Below are 14,969 nucleotides of genomic sequence, written 5' to 3' on the forward strand. Positions count from 1 at the left end.
TAATATTATTATTATTATAATTAAATAAAAATTAACAGGAGGAGGTGTTTAAAACCTTCGCTCTCCGTGACACTAGGCTAAATATCTTTGCAGATAAACAGGGCCGGCGCGTCCATAGAGGCGACCTAAGCGGCCGCCTAGGGCGGCAGTATAGAGAGGGCGGCGTCCGCAACACCCCCTTACCACCCGCAACCTCAGTTATGTCCGCGACACCTCCATCAGCGCCCGCTTGTCCTAAGTTATATCCGCGCATAGGGCGGAAGAATAGAGGTCCGCGACACCAGCTTGTCCTCAGTTATATCCGCGCATAGGGCGGCAGAATAGAGGTCCGCGACAGCCGCGCGTCCTCAGTTATATCCGCGCATAGGGCGGAAGAATGGAGGTCCACGACACCCGCGCGTCCTCACTAATATCCGCGCATAGGGTGGAAGAACAGAAGTCCGCGACACCCGTGCGTCCTCAGTTATATCCGCACATATGGGCGGAAGAATAGAGGTCCGCGACACGTCACTTCATTTTCATAACCGGTCACTTTCGTTTTCACATTGGGGTTGAGGGCGGCGTGATCGTCCTCTGCCTAGAGCGGCAGTTAAGCTTGCTCCGGCCCTGCAGATGAACAATGCAATAACATCCGTTATTGGCATAGAGCGCACAAAACTGTTGCGCATGGAAAAAAAAAACTTGCAATGCTTTTCTCACCACTTTTTCACCACAGATTTCAGATTAGTCTTACTGCCCGCGTATTTTACAGATGCGCGGCACATTTTGCAAATTGCATCTGTCCTGTCATGTCGTCCATCCTTAAATCCATAATGTTGCCATACTTTAGATTTAAAACTCAGTGGGGAATAAAATGTTTGTTTTGCTTCTCGCGCTTTCTGAGGGCGCACCACTAGCTTCATCCGCACACCTGATACACTGAGTTGTAGTGTAAGTGTACACATCCGCAAGTCCGTTGCTAAGGCTTACTTTATGTAGGTCGATTAAATTATGCGCCAAAAACAGGTTGACAACACTTGTTAATAAATAAAAAATACATTCTATATTAAAAATATAAGCTGTATCTTGGAAAAACCGATGCATCTCGATTTGCTTGCAAAATTTCATTCATCCTCTGCTGCTCAACCGATGCACTCGCATCGTGCATGCGCATGACCGCGTATCGATACATATCGGTTAATCTTCCCATCCCTAGTCTGGATGTATTTAGTAATATGTCTTCAACCATATGCCAAGCTCTTCCTTGTGATGAGCTGTTCTGGGTTTTCTTGGACGACTCTCTACAGTGTATGAGGATTTCCCTGCGGTAGAGCTCCTCTGTGATTCCTGCAACAGTGCTCGGTGAAGAGCCATAATGGTGGCTCATTAGAGAGACATAATGACAGCGGGGTGAACCCCAAGGAGCCCACCCGGATGAGAACGAAAGCCCGAAGAGCCACATTCTCTCCATCACGCCCCATTGACTAAGCAGAGCAGAACAGAGCAAGGAGGAAGTGGGCGATTGTGAAGGAAAAACAGAGGGAAAGGTGGTGAAGAGGGACGGGGTAGGTGTGTAAAGACAGCAATCATCTGAACAATGGTATTTTTGTTCAAATGTCAATTTTAATGTGCTCGTGTTGCAGCGTTTCACTGTAGCTCTCCTCACGGCACGTTAGCATAGATGCTCTCGCAGATCAATATGACCTCGGCATCTTAAGTCCACTAGGACTCAAGATCGCATCGGTTCCCCAAAGTTTTATCACTGGATCCCTAAATGTAATCCTTATCAGATAAGTTCATCCTTTTGAGATTTGTGCTGGTAGCCAGTTTTGTTGTTGCCTTCCATATTTGTGACATGTTACAGATAAGATTGGCATTTTGGGATTTTTAAGACCTCAAAATGACTTTAAATGTGCAATTTGTTGATCATATGGGGAAAAATAAAGGTGTAGGTGTTTTCTTGCACTTTCAGTTAAGTTTAGGAAATAAATGAGTGTTGAAAAAAAAGAGTTTTGAACATGAATGTGTTATTTAAATGTATTATTTTTGTGATTTTTAACTTGAATTATATATATTATTATAATTATTATTATTTTTTTTGTAGATAAAATTAAACCTGGTGAATTTAGCTGATTGCTAAAGTGAATCATTGTTTGAGCAAATAGTTAAGGAAAGCTGGTCAACAAATATCCGGCATACATAATGATCATCACAGCTTAGAAAGATGCAAGCAGAGGTGATGAGAACATAGCCCAACTTTTTAAAACTTAAAAAAAAAATTTATAGTCAAGTAGAATTAGTAATAAAGCTTCATTTTAATGCAGCCATGCATGTTTGACTAAGACTTTTATCAATTGAATTACAGAGATTAGTGTTTGTTTCATATTTCTCTCCGAATATTAGCATAGGTGTGCTGTTGTTCATATTTCCAGCATGAATGTTCCTGTTTTGTTATCAGTGGAGTGTTTTTGTCTCTTCTTGTGAGACACGGGTCATGAGGTTTAACATGTTTGTGATCTAGTTTTGTGTGCTGCGATTGCTCTCGGGAATGTTCTACCTGTGGGCTCATGAACACGTGACCCAGGAGACTGTGAGATGTGACATCATTTAATGCTTTGATTCTGTCTGAATGAAGTGGTTGCAGTATCTGGGCTCTGGAGTGACCCGTGTTTGTGTTGTTCCGCAGGTGCTATGGAAGAGCTGCACAGTCTGGACCCTCGACGTCAGGAGCTGCTGGAGGCCAGATTTCTGGGCGGGGTCAGCGGAAACACGGTGGGCAGCACTGGCAGCACTAGCGGCGGAACTAAAGTTAGTGGACCGGTTTATCTCCAGATTCTTATTTGTAAAGTTCTGCAAACGGTAGATAGTTGCACATTTGCCGGTTTCCATCTCTTTCTTCTATGAATGAGTGCGAATTTGAGCTACTTCTACAGCATTTCACACATTTCCTAAGTAAACTCGACTTCAATGAAGAAACTCAAAACAGAGGAACATAGAGCCATAAAAAACCCTGTTTCGGACGTGTTTATGTCTCAGACACAGCTAGTTTCATAAGAGTCTCATTGTGTTCCTTTTTTTTTAATGATTTAATAATTTTTTAATGAAACCAAGGACATTTTGACCGTGAGGTTCAGGTTAGATCTCACATGGAAACTCGCAGTTCTCTTTGGCTGTGTGGTGTATTCTTTGCTCGCACAACTGTCTTCTCCTTGAAGTTGTCAGATCATTAATTCACAACACCTGCTGCATGAACACCTCGCATTCATCCGCCTCGACTCTCAGCTGGCTCATCTGCATTGATTCATGTAAATGTGTTTTTTTCCTGTACAGACCTTGACAAACAACGAATGTTCCAATCACAGCTTTGGAAGTCTGGGCTCCTCCAGTGATAAAGAGTCAGAGGTGAGTAGTGCTTCAGTTTCGTTCTGTTTGATTGACCAGACAACTCTAAAGCAAACACTTGTTCAATACTGTGGCGTGTTTTTGAACAGAATAAAAAGCCAAAAAGCTTCAGCTCTCCAAAGAACAAATTAATTGGACCTTTTAACCTACAATGTCGTCATCATCAAGAGAATTCAAGAAATAGGCCCAATCCCAATTCTATTTTTGTACCCTTTCCCCTTGGCCCTTAAAACCGAGTGTAAAGGAGAATGGCTTAAAAATTTACCCTTTAGAATTGGGACAGCACCAGCACACGTCATCATATGTCAATGCCATCTCTTGCTTCATATGAGATCAGACGATCACGACTTCTGTAGTGATTACAGTGATTTTTTGGTATTTATTTTTAGGACATCACTGAAGGCATATATTATGTTATCATAATAATATAATGTGGCAATAAGAGCGTAACTATTCTGTGCATTTACACAGTGGCTATATTCACCTATGTAAACACACCAAAAATAACATTAACACTATAGCAGACACTGTAATAAACTCATTCCCAGCCACTAGACTTTTCTGACAGGGCATTTGAGTGTCAATGTTTTTGTCAGTGTTTACTAGAGGTGTGAACCTATACTGGTCTCACGGTTCGGTTCGGTTACGATTATCATACCATCGATTCGGTTCAATTCGATATCTCGGTGCATCACGGTGCATTGACGATGCTTTCCATATATAGTGTTATATTTTAGGGGGGAGGCTATAACATGCTGTCTGTATAAACACACAGACACACAGCAACACACTGTCTCTCATTCAAACACATTCACAAACATAAACAGCATCAAACAAACAAACACGCACACACACACACACACAAACAAACACACTTAAGCCCTTGCAACAGGGAGAGCTCGCGCTGAGCGGAGCAGAAAAACGAAAAAAATAAGCACTTTTCCGACGGTCCCTTACTGAGAGCTCCTCTCAGCGCGAGCTCTGCTGGCTAAAGTAAACGCAGACTGCGAGGGCTTAAACGGAGCAGTGCTCGTAATGTCGAGCGAAAAAAAGAAAGACAGCTGTGAAACATAACCAGCTTTGTCTTTCTGTAGGAAACACACTTTAGATCTTTTTAGGGTAAGCGTTTTTTGAGTTATTGCCGTCTGTAACTGAATGTGTGTCAGGAAAATCGAAAACAAAACCAACTGAACTGCGCTCATTTCTGGCGCCCCCCTGGATATACAGCGCCCTAAGCATTTGCCTATGGTGCCTATGCCACGGGCCGGCCCTGAGTTGGCTGAGTGTTGTAAATACCGGCGCTCACCTCCCTCGCGACAGAGCGCATAGGAGATAAATGACGTCACTACATAATAACCGGTTATGGTTATTACTGAATCGATACCGAATTGTCCGTGTCTGCATCGCCGTGCACAGAAGAAACAATTAATTTTGACACCCCTAGTATTTACAACGCTCCAACTACGTAAAACTCAGAAACTGTGCACAATTTCACTGCGTGTGTGTTTGCTGGACAGCCTTTCACTGACTCTTACAGCAGAAGCCCCTATTTCACTGCGATTGAGAGAATGAAAGTACTCCATCTCTCTCTTTCTCTCTCTCTCTCTCTCTCTCTCATTGTGGCCCATTTGACCTGCTGGCGTGACTTTTCCTCTCCTCTCGGCTGTTTTACAGTGATACTTCTGTATACAGACACGAGCGCGTGCCTGCAGAGTTTTCTCGACCGTGTCTATCATGGATCAGCTGTGATCGCCCCTGCCGCGTATCAGTGTTACTCATCTGTGAAGAACTCAGCGCGTAAGAGCCAATCACAGCCTTTTTTTTTGTTGAGGGTGTGACCAATCAAAGGGGTGTAAGAGAACTAGACAAGGATCAGAAAGTGAGCGGCGTATTTATATTTGTTTATATTATTTGCTTAATGCTCGTGTTGTTTAAAGGTATCGTTTATTTTAATGACTTTGTATTAAATGACAAAATTGTATTACAAATAGTATAAAAATATAAATATATTCATACGTTTTAATAGAAGAATTCTGCTGTGAAGAAAATATAAAACTGTGTATGGAAAGCATGGAAAGTGCACTCTGATGCACCGTGATATTGAATTGAACCGAATCGATGGCATGATAATTGTAACCGAACCGTTAGACCAGTGTAAGTTCACAGCTCTACTGAAAAGAGTTATGATTATGGATTATAGATTGTGAAATTTAACGGTTTTTATTTTAGCATGGCGGTAAAACTCGAATGCGGTTATGAATATATTAAAACATGTTTGTTTGTTGTAAAATTTCATTATAATAACAAAAAATACTAATTTGTGGATCTCCTTACTTCCGGGTGCAGCTGTGGCTGGTGTATTCTGGGAAATTTTCTCAAGCCTTGCTTTCGAGTGTGGTCCTGAAAAATCTTCGTTCAACCCTTCTCTTAGCCCTAAGTGGAGATTTCTTTAGTTACATTATTTTAGTCATTTAATATGCAGTGACACGCAGTCAAATATTTCGCCGAACAGATCAGCCACTTTCGCTGCTCATAAACAATCATAAAGTTCTCGTGCTGCAGGAATTAGGAGGTTTGCTGAAGGTGCAGCTGTCGTGCAGTGAAGGGTTTGCATCTTTAATGATCTAAGACAGTTTGCATTCGGGGCGAAGCAGTGGCGTAGTAGGTAGTGCTGTCGCCTCACAGCAAGAACGTTGCTGGTTCGTGCCTCGGCTCAGTTGGCGTTTATGTGTGGAGTTTGCATGTTCTCCCTGCCTTCGCGTGGGTTTCCTCCGGGTGCTCCGGTTTCCCCCCACGGTTCAAAGGCATGCAGTACAGGTGAATTGGGTTGGCTAAATTGTCCGTAGTGTATGAGTGAATGTGTGTGTGTGGATGTTTCCCAGAGATGGGTTGCGGCTGGAAGGGCATCCGCTGCGTAAAAACTTGTTGGATAAGTTGGCGGTTCATTCCACTGTGGCGACCTCATATTAATAAAGGGACTAAGCCGACAAGAAATGAAATGAATGAATGAATGAGTTTGCGTTCACTGTACAGTAAGAATGATTAATAAATCCATATGAAACAGACCCATAAAAGTCACGTCTTGACTTCAGTTTGGGGCTCAGGCGCGCTTTGCACTCAAACTACAAGCGTACCGCACCAAAGCACAAGTGAACTGCAATCTGGCACACCTCCTCCAACCAGGCCAGGGCCGGCCAGCTGAACCTTGCCTGAGCCAGATTCAGAACACTCACACTTCTCAATACGATCCAGGAAACAGGCACGGTTAGGATAGCATAGTGTGAGTACGCCCTAAGGCCTCACTGCGAACAAAGCGTCTAATTCTTGCAATGTTTTTATGATGGTAGTATGCTGATTCAGTTACTGCATGACAATGAATTTAATGTAAATATTTGAAAGAGACATGGCTTTTATTCCTAGTATATACCATGAATATATTATTCAGATCCTCATCAAATATCTTAGTAAACAATTTCAAAACTCTTGCACAGAAGGTTGACTCAGGTTGTTAATTCATTGTAGATATGCTAAACCGTCTTTCAACCTTCACTGTAGGCATTTGTGCTTCAGGTGTCAGGCTTTGAAAGCTGTCAAGCCATCCACACTGGAAGATGTCCATGTCTGTAGAATGTCACAAAAAAAAAACAAAAAAAAACAGATCAGTAAACGTTTAATTGCACAGTGACGCGCTGAAGTGTTTGCCCCGAACCAAGATCTGTAATGGATGTGCTTTTTTGTAGCTGCGCACGGTTGAGTCCTGATGAAAGCTGTTGTTAATAACTCAGTTCATAGTTCAGCAGATGGCACAGAGACGTTCTGCTGTGCTTTCCTTGAATCAAAGCGCTACAGAGAAACTGATGCTGGTGTGTGTGTGTGTGTGTGTGACTCAGGCCGATAGGAAATGTTCCCTGTAATGAAGCTCTGGTTTTGTGTGTGCGCACGCTGAGGGCTGTGCTTTTGCCTCATGGAGGTTGCTGTGTCACTCTGCGTGTGTGAGTGCGCTCCTGTTTATGTGGTTTACTAGGACCTGCATTTGTATAATGACATGGGAATAACCTAGTTGCATTCGTTTACAAGTACATACATTAAAAACGCTTAATGTCTGTTTAAATCAAAGATTACAATATTTATTTTGCTAGTGTGCATTATGTTTAAGGTGAATAATTAATCCGTGCAAGTTAATTCATTGAGAAAAAAAAAAAAAAAAGATTTGTTTTGGTAATCTTCAATGAAAATTTGACCATTTGTTTCTACGTTTGGAGTGCTGGTCCTTCTGTTGACGGTTTCCATAGCAACTGCATATTAATACCTTCTCTTTTATAGTTAGTTTGCTATAAGGGAATGCTTCGCAAAAGAAAGCCCCGTCCCCTTACTCAATGGATGTTTCTCAATATGCATCCTTGTGAAAGGTCATCAACGTCGCCGAAATACTGTTCTGATTCAAAGTTCACATCTTGCCAAGCACAGATAAAATTCTCGGATGTGTACTTGCTCTGCCCCTTTGGCCATGCATCGAGAGGTCACTACTGCATTCTTGCTCAGGTATCCCAGAATGCATCGCCATCAGCCTTCGCTGGTTACGCTGTGGAGAAAAAAACCAGCACGGTTTTAAAAATACTGTAACAGGTAAAAACAGTCTTCGAAGCTATAATGCATATTAATGAAGTTGCACCGCATACACAATAGCGCGCTCTGATTGGTTTGAAGCAAGTGTTTCTCATGAATTAATGCTGCACACTCAAATGTGCCACGTTGGACTCGCCAGTACAGACAGCCAATCTCTATGCTGGAATACATACAAGTATCTAATCACCGTGACACAGCTTCAAAAATTTGTTTCAAACCGGAAGAACGAATTTGCTGGTAATAACGCAAAAACAACCAATTTTCACTTTCCTAATAGTGTTTTTAGCAGCGACTATGACTATCAACATCACAAATAATGTGTGTTGGTGTTTCGAGACCCTTTAAAAAATGTTTAGGGACTGAAGACACCAAATGAAAGTATTTCAGGTGTCATTTTGTCCCATTCTTCCTGCAAACAAGTCTTAAGGTAGACATTGGTAAGGAATCTTCGTTGTCACATTTAGCGCTGAGAGTGGCACACATTCTCTATTGGAGACAGGTCGGGACTGCAGACAGGCCAACGAGAAATAGTAATGTTTTCCCTCCAGGGGTGCACTCACCTAATCATTTGACATCATGCGAAAGCTATCAGGTTGTCAATCTTCCTCCACTTTGTTAGCAGCACCCATCTTCCACCGGTCTAATCGCATCCCAAAAGACGAAATCAGGCCTTTTTAGTTTGATGTACGTCATTATATGGAGAAAAAACGCATAATATTAACTTACATTTCATGCGACCTTAAAAATTCCTGCGAGGGTTGGGTTTATGGGTAGGGTACAGACATACTATAAGCATTTTGTTTCATATAAAATACACTATACCTGTAGAGAGTCTTCATAAACCATATTTACTTGTTTGTGTGTGTGCGCTTGGGGTTTGTGGCAGACTCAAGCTGGGTTGGCATCTGTTATAACCCCCGATAGTTAAACCATCAGCAGGCAAAGCACTACATATGTACACACACACACACACACACACACACACACACACACACACACGAAGCATCATAGTAAGGGGAATTGTCCTCCCCTCCCCCCACAACACACCTGCTGTGACATAAATCAGAGCGAGGGGAGGGAGCCAATGGAGCGAGTTATGAAGAGAGAGAGAGAAAGTGAACTGGGAGCTTGAGAATAAACTCCTCTCGTGTGGCTGTGAGCTGCTTATTATGCCACATGTCAGACACCTAGATACTGTAGAAACACACACTACAATCTAGCTGCCGCACACATCACAACTGATACCAAAACTCTCCTACTTCCGCACCTTAGACTATATACGCTAGATTACTTATAATCCCCCCCAACACTAATCACAGCCCCCAACACCTGCAGCCTCAAGCACATGATAATTTAATGCCATGTGATTTGCATATTCATGACGGATTTGAATATATGTGTATCATGGATTTACATTCTCTGTGGCAGGAATGGAGATTATGTAATCTATATATTTCAGAGCCGTCTTCCTCTGTAGTTGCCGATAAATGAAGACTGGCAGATGAAATGCTCTCTGCTTTGCGTTTGTATGTGGTCAGCATCTTATATTGGAGCTTTGGTAATGGGATGACGGTGGTGGTGGTGAGTTGGGTGTGATGGCGAATGTGTTTCTTTGTGTTGCTCATTCTGCGCTCGTGGCCGTTGTGACCTGAAAGTGCCAGTTTGGAGCGTGCAGAACATCAATATCAGCCTGCGCCGCCTCGTTAGGGCCACCGTGACATTCTGTCATTGTCACTGAGGGCTAATTATAAACACCAGCTTCAGTCCTATAGTCTGCAGCTCCTGACCCACTCGCGTCTAAAACACTCACTTCTTTTCCTCCTCTTGCTCCTGCTTACCTTTTCTGTCTGTTTAAATTTTCGCCATGCAATTATCAATTTCTTTTGTTTTCATTTCATTTAAAATCCTTGCGAAATCCAAATCTTTGATGGTTATTTAGCTAGCACACATTATTATTTATTGGTAGGCAAGCTATTTGTGTAATTTAATCCATTGAGAATTAATCTCGGTTAATTTAATCTATTGTTTTGGTAATCTTCAATCAAGGTCTGAGCATTTGCTTCTGTGTTTGGAGTGTTGGTCCTTCTCTGATGTCAGTTTGACCATTCAGACACAAAATTCCTAGCCACCCCCCTCTTACTGTTAATTTGCTATGAGGGAATGATGCTCAATAAGAAAGCCCTGTCCTATAATGGCAGAGAGAGTTTAACATGCTGCAATTTAAATGTGCAGTAGGTGCTGTTTTGTTGTGCTGGTTGAAAGTCTCTTCACGTTCCAATAGTATAGTATTGATTAAAGTAAATGATCTAAACGTGTTTACAGTAGAAACCAGAAGTTTACATTTACTCTAAATAAAGGAACATAACCGTTTAAAAAAAAAAAAAAGTCTGATGGTAAATCATACTAAACGTTTACTATTTTAGGTCCGTTAGGATTACCTAAATGATTTACATTTGCTAAATGCCAGAATAATGAGAGTATTTTTTTGGGGAATTTTTTATTAATTTCTAGACAGTCAAAAGTTTACATACATTTCCTTAATATTTTTTTAGCTTTGCTTTTAAACTGTATAACAAATGTTTTGGGTATCCTTCCACAAGCTTCTCACAATAGTTTGAAGGTATTTTGGCCCATTTCTCCTGACAGAATTGCTTTAACTGAGTCAGATTTGTTGGCTGTCTTGCTCGCACAAGCTTTTTCAGCTCTGCCCACACATTTTCTATAGGATTGAGATCAGGGCTTTGTGATGGCCACTTCAAAACAATCACTCTGTTGTCCTTAAAAGCACATTTGAACTAATTTTGCAGTATGCTTAGGGTCATGGTCTGTTTGGAAGACCCATTTGTGGACAAGTTTTAACTTCCTGGCTGATGTCTTGAGATGTTGCTTCAGTATTTCTCCATAATGTTCTTTCTTCATGATGCCATCTATGCTGTGAAGTGGACCAGTCCCTCCTGCAGCAAAACAGCCCCACAACATGATGCTGCCGCCCCCATTCTTCACAGTTGGGATGGTGTTCCTTGGCTTGTAAGCTTTCCCCTTTGTCCTCCAAATGTATCACTGGTCATTATGGCCAAACTGTTCAATCTTGGTTCCATCAGACCACAGGACATGTCTCTAAACATGAGTCTTTTTCCCAGTGTAATTTAGCAAATTGTAATCTGGCTTTTAGTTGTTGATTCTGACTTGTTGATTTGACCATGTTGTCACACAAGGAAGCAGTGTGTTTGAAGTTTCCATAAATACTATTCTACAGTTAATAAACTCAAATGTTGTTAATTAGCCAATCAGAAACTTCCAAAACCTTGACACCATCATCTAAGCTTTTTCAGAGGCAGAATATTCTTATAGTATGTAAACGTCAAGAAGTTGTTATAACAACTCTCTCATTATTCTGCTATTAAGCATAACAGAAACAAATTTATAATCCTAATTTACCTGAAAGAGAAAAAGCTTAGTCACATTAACATCTGATTTTTTTTTTTTACGGTTATGTGCCTGTTTATACAGTGTATGTATACTTCTGGATTCAACTGTATATGTATTTTTGTTCTGGGTAAGGCATAAGACTAAAAAAGGTTCATCCAATTTAATATTTTCAAGCCGATAATTACCATAATTTTGATAAGTAGCTCAAACTGTCTGTCAGCAAATGTAGATTTATACATCTGTACTTCAACATACTGAAATAAGTCTCTCCAGCGTGCAAAAGGCATTGGCTGTCTTTTTATCCAACTCTTACTTACAATCTTTAGCCTTTCCTCTTTGCTTTTTCGTCTAGTTTCTAATCTCTTTCTCACTTCTTTTTCTTTACCTGATTCTTTTCTCTTGTCTTTTCTTTTCATGCCTCATTTTTGTTTCTCTTTTCTCTTCATTTGTTTTCCTGCTGCTTTTGTTTCACATTATTTTTTATTCTTTTTACATTCATTTCCAAAAAAAAACCCTTATGATAAACAGCTGTTTTTTGGGGGAGTAGCTATATAATTCACTAGGAGTCAACGGTATCGATTTTTATTTTAAGCTTCACAAATATAACAAGACTCAATCCTTGATTAGTAATATGGATTGCTAAGAATGGGATTTGGACCATTTTAAAGGCCATTTTCTTCAAATCTTGCTCCATCTTAAAAGAAATGTAAACATCACTGGTTATTTATGCATTACATTAAAGCTTATTTATTCATCTTTCAGATGATGTAATCTCAATTACCAAAATTGACACTTGAGATCATCAGATCGGGTCACACTTGTCCTTTTTCTTAATCCTTTTCCTTTTATTGTCTCATTTAAATTTCCCTTATGCATTTTTATTTGTTTCTTTTGCCTCCAATTTTTCTTCGTCCTATACATTTCCCTTTTCCTCTCAGCTCATTCTCTTTTCCTCTTTTTCTCTTGCAGGGTTCAGATGGGAAAAGAGGAAGTTCTCCTGCGTATTCAGTAAGTCTCTTTGTCCCGGTCATGTGAGAATTGAAGAGACATAAATGATGCTTTTGGAGGCTCTCGGCACAGTCACGTTCACGGTCCTCTCTTTGAAGAGATGTGATGTGATTTCCACATGATACTTTATCATTTTGACAATAACCTCAGATTTAGGTTAGATGTATGAGAAATTATAACATGAAGGCAGCACATATTGTATACAGGGTTGATGGACCATGTCAGTTTTGAAAGTTCTGTGTTTCTGTTTCATGGCTATTAAGATTAGAATTTGAATCAACATGTAGATGAGGCAGTGTTTATTATTGTGCTCCAAACGCATGTGCAGAACACTAGCTATGTTTCCAGCAACTTTTTTATGTGTATTTTGTATTGTTGCATAAAGATTTGGAAATGCTAATATGTGCTTTAATTTTTTTAAACCATTAAGAAAAATTGCACCTAAACTAAGACTTTAACACTTTTATAGAATAAATTCGAGCATGTGCGTCAAAAAAGTAGTGCGCTTTTTGTTTTAACCGATCATGTGATGGTGAAATTGGGTGCGATGGACTGCTTTATTGGACAAAGCAGCAGAACGGCTATTGTCAATTATCTGAAATGTTGTTTTGGTTCTTACGGTGTGTTTCCACCGGTACAGTGCAATCGCAGCATAGCAAGCGTTTTTAGTTCATTCATATATAAGTTGAGAGTAAACTTGTGCAGTGCATTATGGGATTGAAACCAGTTGAGTGCAACCGAGTGCATCAGAAAGGTTGGGCATTTCTTGATGCAAATGTCAAGCGAAAAACGCTAGGAGGCAACCAATTGCTGTTAAAATTAGGCAAGGCAATTTTTTGTTTGCTGAACTGGATTACTTTGCTGAAATCACTTGAGTGTTTTCTTTAACACTTTGTTTACACAAACTTATTAAACAATGTATACCTTTTTTATTCACTGTAGAGATGGCTTAATACCATAATTTTAGATTCAGTACAATACCGCAATGTAATACCTCGGTATGGATACCAAGTCGATGTCATAGGTGATAAATAACCAGCCTCAAGAGGTGCTGTTGGCTTGAATTTTTTTTTACAGTTTACAAATGAAGTTATGTGTAATAAAATTAAATGACACAGGGAAATAATATTGAACACATGAAGAAAGGGTGGTATAGTAAGGCAGCGAGAGCCCAGACAGCAGCTGATCTCTTCATCAGTGTGAATGAATATCACCTGCTTCAGTCCAACATCTACATTAGTAGGAGAATGAAGATGAAACCAGCGTGGACATTTCAGCAAGACAATGATCCAAAACACAGACAAGGAAACTCTCAAATGCTTTAAGAGAAAGGAAATCTAGTAAAATGGCCCAGCCAATCACCTGATCAGAATCCAATAGAAAATACAATTTAAAGGTCAGATATGATAGACGAGACCCACAGAACCATCAAGATATTTACACTTTGTCTGTAAAGTCTGTAAATAACTCACACCTGAGCATTTTCACGTTTCACTAATTGTAATTTAGTTGTCTTGATCTTCATTTATGAAAGACGAATAATGTGGAAAAGATTATCCAATATAATGCCAGTTTCACTTTTAGTATTGTCCTTGTTAACTTGTTTTAGGCGCATTGATGAAGCACAACCTACTGGCAAACTTTGGAATTGCTACACGTGAAATACCGAACTAAGCAAAATTATAATATTGGACCATTTGAAATATAATAAGCACCTGCACACGAGAGAGGCATTGCTCTGCCTTTGAGCCCTCAAATGTGTCATTAAGTTTGACATGTTTCCCCCTTACACGCAACTTTTGTAAAGACAGTTGCTGTGTAAGAATCCTTGCTTGTAAAATACGCTTTAGAATGCTTAGTTTAAGCAAATTGGATGAACGCGATCACTCGTGTAAATCTGAAGAGTGTCGCGCTCGCTCACCGAAAACCAGGCTGAATGCGCTGTACTACGTTGGATGCGTCTGTTCCCTAGCGACAATAACAAATGCCTAATATCGCCTGTCCGTATTCCTCAAAGTTGTTTAGAATGAAATGTTTAGTGATTGTGTGACACAACGCCTATGTGTGCCTTTTTTCATGCACCCCTTTGATGCTTCTTACATCCTTGCCGCAGCACCGAAATTAGGCACCGAAATTCATACGCTGATTTAATACCGGTAAATACCGGTTACCAAGGCAGGGCTCGAAATTAACTTTACTTGGTAGCACCGGTGCTCCCGACTTATAATATTTAGGAGCACCAAAAAAATTTAGGAGCACCAGAAAAAATTTAGGAGCACCCACCAAAATGAATGAGCACCGCTGCAAATTGTTTTTTAAGGGATTTATTGTATTTTAAAACAACATCAATAGGACTAACAAAAACCAGAAACAACTATCTAACTAATGCTGTGATGACTTGATATTTGTGTGCAATAATTCAAAAATGAATGTCTAATAATTATAGAATATTATTGAAGAAAATGACAATAATAGTAACAATGAATTGCATTTCTCATTATGATGCTGCCTTGAACGTGCATAAA

General features: G+C 40.2%; 1 protein-coding gene across 27 annotated transcripts in view; it reads left to right on the top strand.

Annotated features, from left to right (window-relative positions):
- The window catches only part of tlk1a (tousled-like kinase 1a), a 67,663-nt gene that overhangs the window by 24,522 nt on the left and 28,172 nt on the right, over positions 1–14,969 (top strand). For 9 of the 27 annotated variants that reach the window (XM_087266621.1, XM_087266624.1, XM_087266620.1 and 6 more), the window contains 3 exon segments: positions 2,666–2,787; positions 3,310–3,381; positions 12,406–12,444. In XM_087266621.1, the coding sequence (XP_087122747.1) occupies positions 2,666–2,787; positions 3,310–3,381; positions 12,406–12,444 (233 nt within the window). 27 annotated transcript variants of the gene reach the window in all.

This window comes from Danio rerio, chromosome 9 (assembly GCF_052040795.2).
Source record: "Danio rerio strain M-AB ecotype USA chromosome 9, GRCz13ab, whole genome shotgun sequence".
In the NCBI taxonomy this organism is placed as follows: domain Eukaryota; kingdom Metazoa; phylum Chordata; class Actinopteri; order Cypriniformes; family Danionidae; genus Danio; species Danio rerio.